Source organism: Cariama cristata, unplaced genomic scaffold (assembly GCF_000690535.1).
Source record: "Cariama cristata isolate BGI_N322 unplaced genomic scaffold, ASM69053v1 scaffold4562, whole genome shotgun sequence".
Lineage (NCBI taxonomy): Eukaryota > Metazoa > Chordata > Aves > Cariamiformes > Cariamidae > Cariama > Cariama cristata.
In genome coordinates, this window is record NW_009605403.1 from 50,360 (window position 1) to 63,215 (window position 12,856).

At 41.1% G+C, this 12,856-nt stretch overlaps 1 protein-coding gene across 2 annotated transcripts in view; it reads left to right on the forward strand.

Annotated features, from left to right (window-relative positions):
* Positions 1-12,856, forward strand: part of LOC104158318 (fatty acyl-CoA reductase 1-like) — an 80,425-nt gene that overhangs the window by 41,113 nt on the left and 26,456 nt on the right. For both annotated transcript variants that reach the window (XM_009695931.1, XM_009695930.1), the window contains exons 2-3: positions 6,328-6,503; positions 9,213-9,392. In XM_009695931.1, coding sequence (XP_009694233.1) covers positions 6,328-6,503; positions 9,213-9,392 — 356 coding nt within the window. The remainder of the gene's footprint in view (positions 1-6,327; positions 6,504-9,212; positions 9,393-12,856) is intronic.

Sequence of the window (12,856 nt, forward strand, 5' to 3'; positions counted from 1 at the left end):
TTACCATCCTCTTGCCCTGCACTTAAATTCTTCCCCCATTTTAAACGTCAAGCATACCATCAAGTGCTGATAGTGATACCTAAGTACCACGCAAGGGCACAAGAAAAGTCTGTGACAAATGTAAAAAAAGCTCCATATTCTGTCTGTGACTTGTCCACCCACCTATATGATGGTACTAGAGACCACAGAAAGCTTTTCCATGTCTGTCAAGTCCCTAATGCTCCTCTCTACAACGCCTGTCACAGAAAGAGCTCCTTTTACTGTTCCAGATTAACCGACACTTAACCCAAGTATTCTTGCTAGAAAACAGCAGGCTTTGTCAGCAGCCGATTTTCAAGGAAATTGGCCATTTAAAACCACATCCGAAGTAGCTGGCTATACATATTACCCTTAGCTGACCTACATGGAAATTTACTGTCTGTCATCTCTTTGTTTCTGTAGTCTTTATCTTTAAATAATCAGCCGCTTTGTTTACTAGATGGTGGTCAGGGGAAAGTAATAGCTCTAGATTGAAGCATAAGCCATTTATTTTCCTATAATGAGGAACACTCTGCTGCTTGCTTTCTAACTGATTAGATGAATTATGCTTTATTTGCCTTGAGAAGAACCATACTTAAAAGCAACTTTCTGAAGAGGAAATGAGGCAGAGAGTGCGCAAGGGGAAAGAAAGGCTCTATCCTGATTAAAGGTTCCCAAGCTGCATTTTCACACATTTCTTGACTGAGCAGTCCTGATGCTTATTGCTGGAAATGTACCAGGCGAAAAATTAATTGCAGGCTAATTACTTTATGTCAAGAAACTGCCCAATTATTTCTCACGTTTGCTACAATGGCAATTCTAAAAGTAGTTACGTACCTTCCTTCCTTCCTTCAAGACTGTACTGGAGGGTTTATCAGTGGCAAACAAAACTGGGATAAGCCCTTGCCTCAGAATAAAACTACAGAGATCAAGTGTTTTTTAAAGAGTTATTTTCATGACCTTGGTACCTTCTGTGGTTTACATTTGTGGTGGTCACTCATATCCATTTATGATCCTGCCATGCAAATCACAGAGGGATGGATATACGTGCCAGGGTGTTACGCTGTGTATCTATATATAGGTTGTTCCTTAGCATTTATATACCAATGCTCTGTTCAGAAGAGGGATTTCAAACAGCTTGTTTTTTAAATTATTCCACACACCCAATGAACACCTTGTTCTTTAAAGAAAGTGTTGCCACGATGTTTTACCCCTTGGCCTATGTCTCGCTTAAAATAAATTATATTTCCTTTACACAAGCAATTCGTGCTTATATTCTCCTGAATTATGCTAAGCAATCCCTTCCATTTCTTTATCTGAAAGGACAGAAGCTTTTTGCCTTTTGTTTTTTCAGCTGAACTCTCTCAAATTTTATCTTCTTAGTAGTTCCTCATATATCAGAGGCGTTTTGTGGGAATTCTCTGATTTTTCTCCATTTTAAATGTTCTCATATAGTAACGCCTTGAAACGTCCATACTATAATGTAAGTTACCGTCTTTTGCTAATCCTCCTAATATCCCAGTGCCTGTTAAACACACCTGGCTCCACTTTGCAGCAGAGAAAACCATTTTTTGTTAGTCATAGAAAAAAAAAGCTGGCAACATCTGGTTAAAATTTGGATGCCTTGATTGATTGTTGGTTTTGTACCACAGGAGGAACAAAGGTTACCTTTCTAGGCCACGCTTAAAAACCTGATGCTTTCTGGGTCAGTCACCAAAGCATTTGGCCCTGATTTAAATTGGCTGCTCGTGGCTTAGACAGGTGGACCTTCAATGGGTGGAGGCACCATCGAGGTGGTGGAGCCACCATCCCTGGAGGTGTTTAAGAAAAGACTGGAGGTGGCACTTAGTGCCATGGTCTAGTTGACATGGTGGTGTTAGGGCAAAGGTTGGACTCGATGACCCCAAAGGTCTCTTCCAACTAAATCGATTCTGTGATTCTGTGATTTGGCAGAGGGAGAGCCGTGAGTGCTGTCATCGAAGAGCAATGATATTGCAAAAAAGAACCTCAACAAGTTGCAGACTCCACTGCTAACATGATGAAGAGCAGTAGCCCACCTTCACCATGGCTTGCATTGCTGGGAAATGTTTCTTCAGCACTTTGGAAGATGAATCCTTCACATCAGGGGAGAGCATAAGAAATGATGTTAGATAATGTTACTAGGCAAACGGGAGAACTGCCTTCTCTCCTGCTTGTGTTTCTCAATGAAGTGCCATCCTGCATGGTGCCTGTTACAGTAAGTTGGTTTTTTAGGGGTGAGGACTGATAGGTCCAAAAAAGGAAGGACTATCCAGGCTTCTGTGAAAGGCAGTTGTAAGACCAAATTCGTGCAAGTTCCTTTTTAAAGTAAACCATGGCTTAGGCACTCTGCTTTTCATTATTTTGTATTTGCTTCACTGAGAATGTCTCCTGAGGAAGATGCGAAGCCTTTGGCATTTTATACTGTTCAGTGGTTTCTTTATTTTTCAGCTGCGCTGTTCCATAGATGTGCAGTTTGCCATTTCTTTGAGGTTTTTGTGTCTTTGTGTTATGGAAAAAATTCTGATTGAAAGATTGATGGGCAGAAATCTCTCTGAACTATTACATGCTTTAAGGCAAGAGCAGAGAGCGCAGGGAGTTACAGATGTCCTTTGGGATGGGAGGTCAAAGCTTAAGTGGGCTGGAATAGGGGGAGAGATGCCCATCAAACACACTCAAATATAATGTTGGGAGAAATTCCAGAAGTCCTATTTTCATAATAAGTGCTTGAGAATGTAAATTGAAATCACAGAGATTAAATTGTTATAAGTGGGATTGCCTGATTATAACATCAGAAAAAAATCAGCAAATTTCAGAGTGAAATTCTCACCTCTGTTGAGGGGCAGGACAGCCTACGTGGAACTTGAATCCTATTTTGAGGATGGAAATGAGAATAGCAGCTATTATGTTCACTTATTCTGCTTTGGTCAAGGCAGCAGTGTTGCCCCTGGAAGGCATTACGATGCTCAAAAAGACACTGAAAGCGGGATATGGTATTACTGATTTCCTTCATTTTAATTAATATTGGACACAGTTGATGAACTTGAAATCAAACATCTTTCCTTTCTCTTCACTATAATTCAGTGGTAATTCATGTGTCACTTCTGGAGCATTGCTGAATTGGCCAGTGTTTTCATGCGGTTCCAACAGTACAGCACGCCAGCCCACTTCTATCCATCGAATAGATTTTGTATTGGCAGATGGCTTCTAAAAAGAAAAGATAGAACAATCCTTAAGCCTCATGCAGTTATTGGGGATTTATTATATATGCTCTGAGCAAGTTAATCAGAATTTAGAGATGCTATTATTGTTAACCTGCAGACTAAGCATCCTCTTTATGTTAAGCACTCCTTGAGCTATAGGAAACAGTATAGAATAAGCTGCACTTGTTTTGTCTTTCAATCTTCTCGCGCTTTCCTGTAAAGCACTGACAAGTCTGAAATCTTCAGATGCCGTAAAAGAGGCAGCAGACTTTGATTAAACAGCTGCTCCTGTTATCTGATTTAATGGTGGCGAGGAACTGAATGTTCTTGTGATCCAGAAGGTTTCCAAGGCAGTATGCTGATTTGTGAGCTTACGTTTAGAAATTGCCTTCGTCCCTCAGAGAAATGCAGTGAATCGTTGGAGGGGATGAAAAACTACAGCTGGTGAGTGGTGTGGGGTAGTAGGGCAATACCTAGCAGCAGGCATAGAAGCTGAAGGGGATATTATCTGCAGTGGGAACATCACGAAGAGACAGCATGTAGGCAAAATAAAACTGTCCAAAATTGAGCAAGGCTAGCACTGCAGAAATACTACTCTTCTTTTTATATACCATGACTTAAATGGAGAAAGGGCTGATTCATTCTTTCTCTGCCTTTGCTTTATTTATGCCAAAGTAAAACAAGTATAAAATAACTCTCGTTAGGTGGAGTTTCGGACTCTCTTTGCAATAGAACAAACAAACGCAGAATCATTCCTAAAACTCTTAAAAGATAGCTTTCGTCTTGCATGGGTCCTCTGAGAAACTTTTCCTTTTTGGGTCTCATCACGGTTTCCTCGTGTGCGATCCCTCATGAAATTATACATATTTGGGCAGCCACTCTAGCATCCATCCTTTTGTTAGAAGACAAGCTTTTTATCGACGTTGATGCTGCTAGTACCCGGTTCTGAATATACGTCATTGGGAACTGAGTTCCTACAGTCTAGCTGGTTCTCACCAACATCTTTGTCCATGATTAGCTTTCTCTGTCTAGAAATCTCTTCTCTGGCCTAGACTACATCACTGAAATATGCATGTAGTGGGTGCAACTGAGAGAAATGAAATGACATTATCGTGTCCGAACTTCTGTTAATTTGCTTAAGTTTCAGGTTTTTGAAGGATGTGCAGCTGTGTGTTAAAGAAAAATACATGAAGTGAAGTATAGAGTGTGCTGCATAGTGGGGAAGGCTAATGGTTTTATCTTTATCTTCTTTACCCCTAAGAACATTGAGGTTTATCTAGATTTGGTTGTCAGATAAGCAGAAAGATGGTAATCCCTTAAGTCAAACAAGGAAATATTGCTATTAGTATCAATTTAATCTTTCATATGTCTTTTTCTTTTAGTATGTTTAATTTATGTCACATAATTTCCACTCTTACGTAAGCACCGGGCAAATCAAAGACAGAACAATCTCTAGGAAAAGAAGAGGCCATGATAGTAAAGAGATTTACAAACTCGGTGTTACTGGTGAGTAAGCTACAGAGTAGAGGAAACAACCGAAAAAAAAATAGAGCTACTGAGAAAACAGCTGGCCCATCCTTCTGCCCCAAGGCACATTCAGGTATTCTCTGCCTTTCCTGGCAATACTCATCTAGACAGCTCTTAAATGCATCCAAAGGCGGTGGTCCACAGCACCCACCAGCAATCTGTCCCAGTACTTAGTCATTCCTGTCAGTAGGCTAGTTAACCTTTGAAGTGTGGTTATCCTTTGAAATCTAGATTATACCTCTTCAGATCCCACAGCCTGTCTATTCTATTTATTCTTTCTATCCTTGTTTTGTCACTCTGCCCCAAAAAGGGGAGAGCTTTTTGGACTTCACTGTTACTATGATTTCAAATATAATAATGCTGGCCAGCAATACGGAACCCTTAGAACGGACACTTCTAAACTCATGATTTTTCCAAATCTTGTCCTACTCCAGCAAACTCACACAGTGTTTTGAAATTCAGGCTTCATCTTTTTTGCCTGTGAGATTTACCAAATAAAAGGTCTCCAGGTGGAACCTGCAGTAGCCGTCTTGCTCTCAGGGTGCAAGCCGAACTGCACCCAGACCTTCTGTACTGTTATCAGTGACTCTGAGCTACTCACAGAGTAAAAATGGGAACTGAGGAGACTGCTCTTTTCACATAGGCACTTTTCAGGTGATGACAGTATTGATTTCCTTTTCTTTTTCGAAAGGTTTGTGCACAGTTGTCTTGCTGTTCTTGGATCTTAGGCAAAGCAGGGTGCCAGATGCTGGTTTTGGACAAGTCATCAGACAGGACAACATAGGGAAACGTAGGGATCTTTTTAGGGGACAGATGTACAGTCTTGTCATTCTGCAGAAGACTGGGCAGAAAATGTGTGTTGGAAAGAGCTATGGATCACAGTCATAGAAAAAAAGGGCTGAAAGATGGCTTGAGAGGCCAACTAGCTGCACACTTGTCCTGTCGTGCAAAATTGCTGGTGGCAGTCAGCAGCTTTAGCAGCATGGGTCATTGAGGTTCCCCATCGGTCTGTCCCAAAAGCAGTTCCCCACAGGACTCATCTGACATGAACAAAGAGTGACAGTAGGCAAGGAGCAGTGTGAGGAAGAGGAGGAGCCAGAATGTGCCCTGCTCCCCTCCTCTCCTCAAGTTCTTTGTAGAACCATCAAGAAAATGGCTGGAATTGAGTGCTTCACAGGCTTTCCCACTCCATACTCTGCCCTCCTCTTTAGCTCCCGTTGTGGTCCTGCAAGCAGTCCTAGAGAGTGGTTGCAGGAGATACGGAGATAGAGGAATTTCAGTGGGTGTCCCAGGAATTGAGTGGTGCGGAGAAGATTCATTCGTCTCTTCAGGGCAATGCATTACCTCCTCTGTTTTTGTTGTATTTCCCCTGGAAGGTTTTCCCATGGGAGGGACCAAGTGAATGAACTATTTTATCATCTCACCTGGGTCCTCCCTCTGAAAGAACCGGGCATTCTCTTTTGTGCCAATTTCATTGACTGATGTAATCAGACTGGCTACTAATCAAAGTGATCTCAGTAGCCTAATTCTGTACCTGATCTCTCTCTGTTTGTGCTTCAAGGTCTTTGACAGGGTCCGAGAAGATTGCCCTAATTTCTACGAGAAGATTAAGCCTATTAATGCTGAACTCACTCAGCCCAAGCTGGCCATCAGTGCTGAAGATGAGGAGGAGCTTCTGACCCGGGTCAATATTGTCTTCCACTGTGCAGCAACAGTTCGCTTTGATGAACCTCTGAAGTATGTCCTGCTTTCTGTATTTGCTAAGCATGATTCAGAATGCACGATAGCCCATAACCCGCCATTTAGTGCATCCTTGTATAATTGCGGTAGTAATTCTCCATTTACATTTTCATGCTACATGTGGTTCTGCGCTGAACGTGCAATGTAAATGCTCTGAAAATGTCATGTGCATATGCACGTCAAAAGTGAATGATCTTGGCAGATTTCCATGGGAACAGAAGGAAGTACTGCAAGCTTGGGTTGTAATATAGTAAGGCAGTTAAGCATGACCTAAAATTGGGATAAGGAAAAGTGTGTTGTAGGTCAAGAGGGAGATGTTTTGGCAGAACTAGCTGGAGACAGCTTGCAGTGAAACTATGTTGTGTCTGTCTCTAAAGCTAGTGTTAATGGCCTTTCTTTGTCAGTGAGTAACTGAAGAGGGAAATGAGATGTTGTTTAAGAAAACAGTCTATCACAAGCTTTAAAATACCCAACGCTCAGCGTAATTAACTGTTTACAATAAATGCTCAGTTTCTGAAGGAGCTCCCTTGGGAGTGCCTGTCCAGGCAGGCTTTCCATTAAAAAAGAACAGCAGAAATAAGCCACTAAACCAAGATTCGATGTGTAAGTGCTTCTATGCGAATTGTAAAGGTTAACAAACCGAGGTGGATGATCTGGATTGCCAGACCTTCACCCTTTTTTGAAAAACACTAAAGCTGTGAGAATAGAAAACACCGTTACTAATACCAATCTTCATTTGCTTATACGTAGACTAAATAGATATCCACTGTGTCTACCATAAATAATTGCTTTTTGCAACAACTAATTAGAGAACCCACCAGAAAGGAAGCAGCTCTTGATTTAATCTTGAGCCATGTGTAGAACCTGGCTCAAGATGTAAGCAGCAAAGCACTGCACTGCATTAATGGCCATAAATGTTCTTAAATCAATGCATGAATGAACATACTATAAAAATACATCGCAGTGGCATGTAACATCAAAGGGAAACTATGTTTTTAATAAGGAGGATAGCTAGAAAGAAGTTAAAAGAAAAAAGTTAAAATGGTCATCTGCTTGCAGGCACTGTAGAAACTATTTAAAGGCTGACTGCATGTGATCTGTCAAAATCTCTCTAACAGAACAAGGAAAATCCAATACAATTAAATGGCAAAATACGGGAAGTTGTTAAAATCAAATTATTCCTGTCTGATTAATAAAATATATCATGTGGGTAAAAGTTCTAGCAAGTTAAATGTGAAAGCACAATATTGCTGCTCAAATAAGAATTTTGAGCAGCTTTGCTAACAACACAAAAATACAAAAATATTTTTAAACACGGCAGAAGCCCAAAGCCTACCACAGGATATGTAGAGCCAATAGATAAGAGAGGTGCAAAAGCAGTGCTATCAAGATACTGGAAAAGCAGCAACAGAGAAACTAAATGAATTACTGGCATCAACATGCAGTACATTTAGGGAATTCTCCAGATGGACCTCCTGAGGGCAGAAATCTGAGAAACTATGTTATATGGAAATATTAGTAGATGCAGTTTTAATATAAATAGAGAAAACAGAGAGTAACAAATCACCAGAGTTAGATGATATTCCCCTAGAAGGCTAAAGAACGCTGAACATCTCAGCAGAAATCCATGCTGGGCCCACACTCTGAGCGCAGTTCTGTTCACCCCCTCTCGGAAGGGATACAATCGAATAGAAATGTACACAGAAGAGTAACTTTCATGTGAAGAGTAGCTAAAGTAGAAGTATTCATCCTGCTAGAAGGGCAGGAGGAAATAGAAATCTATAGAAAATACTGGTCTTTAATAGCAGCATGCTAAATAAAAATAAGTATCTCTGGCTTTAGATATTGTGATCGAAACATTAATCATACTTTTAACTTCGGTTTTCATTCATCTGGACTATTTACAATTTCTCTTCAATGTTAGTGTAATTAATTTCTTTAGTGTACACTGTACTTGGTAGTGTTATTCATAATCTTGAATAACATGTTGTTGAAAGCTTCTACTCCTGGGCGGATTGCGTATTCCTTAGCCTTTTCTCTTCTGTGCAGGAAAGCGTCTTTCTTCCAGTAGAAAGTGTGCGACACAGTGGAACGTCTGTTGACTGAGATCCATTGCAAATAGTCTCTAGGACAAGCTCTAGCTACGCTGGGTGCTTCAAGGTCAACCTTGCTAACCAGGACTCTCTTTCTCTTATGCTTATCAGTTCTCTTCTCCATTCCTTGTGAATTTAAGCTGTTATCTCTAATTGTGTCTTCTTTCAGTATGAAGCTGTTTTTCTGGGCCCAAGGACCCTTTGCTGCTTACTGAAACCATGTGTTTATCTGGTTTAGCAATGGTCCCTTAGGGAGAAAGTTGAATGGGTACTGTAGGAGCCGTAATGCCTCTGTGGTCATGTGTGTTGGGAATATTTGTTCCAGGAAGGAGTGGCAACTATGTCAGATTTAGAGATGTTAGTGAAACATTACCTCTGATCCTTTGTGTTGAGTAGAAAGATTTGAGAGATATTCTGTGGCCAGAACAGTGAAACCAACAGCATTGCTCTGAAAGCTGGTTTAGCCTTTGCATTTCATTGAAGCTTTTTGCTCTGCTCTGACCCCCTCTCTTCCCTTATTTCCCTTTTCGTTATTTGGGGTTTGGATGATGCTCAGCTTTCATATATTCTTTCAAGTGAAATGCATTTGGTTTCTTTCCCCTGCCTTCTTTAGACATGCCCTGCAACTGAATGCAATGGGCACGCAGCGGCTCCTAGAGCTGGCCCGGCAGATGCAGAACCTCGAGGCCTTCATCCACATCTCCACCGCCTATGCAAACTGCGTCCGGAAATGCATAGATGAAGTCATCTACCCACCCCCAGCTGAACCCAAGAAGCTCTTCGATTTAGTAGAGTGAGTAGAAACTGCATTGCCTCTTCTGACGTTGGTTTTGCTTCATGCTGCAGAAGACCTCTGAATCGTTCACGTAACCAATCTGGTGGGATTTCAGTTCCTGGTTGCTGTTATTGCTGTATGGCCTTGTCTGCACACACCCATGCCAGCAAGAAATGCTGGCCATGAGAGGGAGACCAAGGGAAGAGAGAGCTTTCATTCTAGGTGGGTTTGAGGGGTACTGTCCACAGAATGGCATCCAGTAAGTCTGTCCTTTCAGGATTTTATCTTGAAACTAGCTTTACTGAGGTTTTTGAAGGTAGAAGAAATAGAGACTCTATTTTTGAGCCTTTGTATCTGAAGAGCTGCTGAAGTCATGCTTTATAAACATCTGGTTGAGCTTAAGAATATTTTTCCAAATACAAAAGTATTAGAAAGTAGCATAAACCACACTTAATAACCCTGTGATTTCAGCTACCTCTACATTTTTTCACACATGGGTTTTAAAAAGACTGTGTGATTTCATGAGTCCATCATTGAGAAAGTTACGCACGAGTGTATTTGCTACCAGGACTGGAGTTGTGTTGCTGCTTTCTGTAAGACTCAGCTCTGTTGCTACCTTAGTAAGCACTGACATTTTTTGTACACCTTACATGCCTTTATCTCCTCAGGTTCCCAGCATTGTTTCCAGTTATTTCAACAACCCTGTGGTATTAAATTGGAGTCATATGAGGATGAGTCAGAAACAGGCTGGTTTAGAGAGTTCACTGTGAGAATCTAGGGCTTTAAGGGAACAACAAAAAAAAAAGCTTGTTTAACTGAATTTACCAAAATGAAGAATAATTAGAAAGAATAACAAAATCTGCTGATAAAGGCCCCAGGAAGCCTTCCCCTTAGAAGAATTTTCCCACAGCTGTAACTTTGTTTTCATTTATTTTCTAGTGGTATTCTGCTTATGTGATATAAGCAACTGACATGTGAACTAGCAACCCAAAGAGCTAGTACAAAATCTTTCTTCTCCTTGATTTAGGGTAATAGGAGATGAGACTAATTAATGTCCACTAGGAGAATCACTGGGGTTCCATTTCAAGAAATTGTTTGTCTAAAGAAATAATTTCACTAAGCGATACTCCAGAAAATTTAGTACAAATCAGTGTTTTCTATTTGAATTTCTCCAGTAGCCTGTATTCTTGGATAAGTTTACTTCCAGCTAGTAGTCACCTACCATTTATCATTTATTCTGCAAGTGAAACGTGATAAGAAATGCCCTAGTGCATTAAAGCAATGGACTGCCTGGCCCAATATCTTGCCGTGGCACTGGGAGATGCTGTTTGGGGTACCTACACCAGCCTGGATACTTTCTGCAATTCGTTCCTCTTGTAATCTCCCAGAAACCAGAACTGTTGTATGACGGGTGTTACGTCCTATTCTTTTCTGATCTGTTCTTGAATCCACTAATTTGTTTAATCCCTTTTTGAACTTTCTGGTACTCTGCCTCTGCAACCCCCTGTGGCAGCAGGTTCTAGAAGTTTACTAACTAACTGCTGTGTAAAGAGAAACTTTCCTTTACCTGTTTCAAACTGTCATCCTTGTAGTTTCGTTGGAGGTCCCATAGTTGTAGCATTGCAGGATCTGCAGCATTTGCCCTGTTCTCTGCCTCTGCAGTTCCATAAATCTGTATTGAATTCACCCTGGACCTTCTCTTTTGCAGACTGAAGAGTCTCAGCCTTTTTGCTATCTCCTCATATACCGAGGGATCTGTCTCCTTGATGATTTTAGTTGCCCTTCGTCTCTGCCTTTTTTTAACTCCACTCGCTCCTGGAGACGCAGGGGCCAGACAGAACTGCAGGCAGTGTACAAGGTGTGATCGCTCAAAGTTGTATTCAACTAGCTTCAAAATGACACCCTTGGTCTTGTTCTCAGTACCTGATGATGTCCAACATTTTAGTGACTTTTTTGTCTGCTGCTACTCATTGACTTGGAGATTTAACGGAGCTGTCAGCTGTGCTTCCAAGAGCTCTTGCTGAGCTGCAACTGCCAGTTCTGAGTTCAGGAACCTCTAAGACCAGTTTAGACTGCTTTTCCCTAAATGCATTACCTTACCTTTATTTACAGTGAAGCTAATCTGCCACCTTTTTGCCCACTGACTCAGTTTTACAATGTCCTTTGGAGTTCATTGCTATCAGTATTACATTTCACTGCCCCAAAAAGCTTACCATCACTTACAACTTTTGAAACAAATTAGTGTTGATGGCTCAGATATAAAAGACTCCAGCGAAGGACTGAATGCTAATCAGAAACATGCAGAAGGGCCTGGCTACCTCAGAGGCTGCTACTTCAGCTGCTTCATGTAAGACACTAAGAATTTATTTATCGTAATTTGCACGTGCAGCAGAGAGGATGATGTTTAAAAGAAAGGTTGAGTGACAGAGAATGGGTTTTCAGATGTGTTCTTCGATGTGTTTATGTCAGTAGTATGTTTGGTTGGTTTTTTCTTAGCCACATAATTTCAGATGGGTTTTCTTGCTCTTTTACTAGATTTTTCAATTTGTTTTACTGTTTTTCCTATGTCCTGTACTCCAGAAGTTCATCACCTTCCGGTACTTTTAGTGAGAGAGAAATCACAGCATGCCCTCAGCTAGGATAGCGTCTATTTCTTTACAGTGTTTGCAGGTAGCATTATAATGGCTCACAGCAAAGACAACCACTGCTTTCAAAGACACTGAAATCAGGTGGGCCTTCTTGAAAATCAGTGTCACCAGGGTCATTGGTTTGGAAGGTGTTTTGCAAATCGAAGGCAATATATGAAAAAGAGATGCGCGGGGCTAAATAGTGTGTGAAGCAGCAGGATGGGGAAAGTCCCTGGGATGACATGATATAGGCAGAGTGGGATGGAAAAACTCTTAGAGACTGTGAAGAGCAAGGGATTACTTGGAAGGAGAGAGAGAAGACAAAACAGGATTGGAAGGAGGTGGGAGAGGTGCATCTTCTGTTATTCACCATGTAAGTGGAAGAAATAATACGTGGATATCTGGGTACAGAAGATTTCAGAGAGAGGAAATCAACAGATATCAAAACGTTACCTCCAAAAAGAGGGAGATGAAAAAAAGCAGACAAGGAAATACCAACTCCCTTCAAAAAGGGGGAAGAAATACAAGTCGTGTTTTGCATCAGCCGGCTGTGAAAGATTCCCTTCCCAAACAGCCCTTGTCTTAAAGTGCTCTTCTGCAAGTGCATTAAGAGGCACGATCACACAACCGGATGCAATAGCAGATCCATTTAATGATGCCTTTGGCCATGCACTTGATACATGCTTATGATTCTTTATTCAGTTGAAATCTCAAGTAGGACTCCCAGATGTTTCTTTTTCTCTTCTTCTCCTCCTATTATATCCTTGCTTTCCAGTATTTTGATAATTCAACCTGCAAGTAAAGCCTTAGGCTTAATCTGTGTAAACCAAAAGTCACACTTCTAACTGCTGCCAG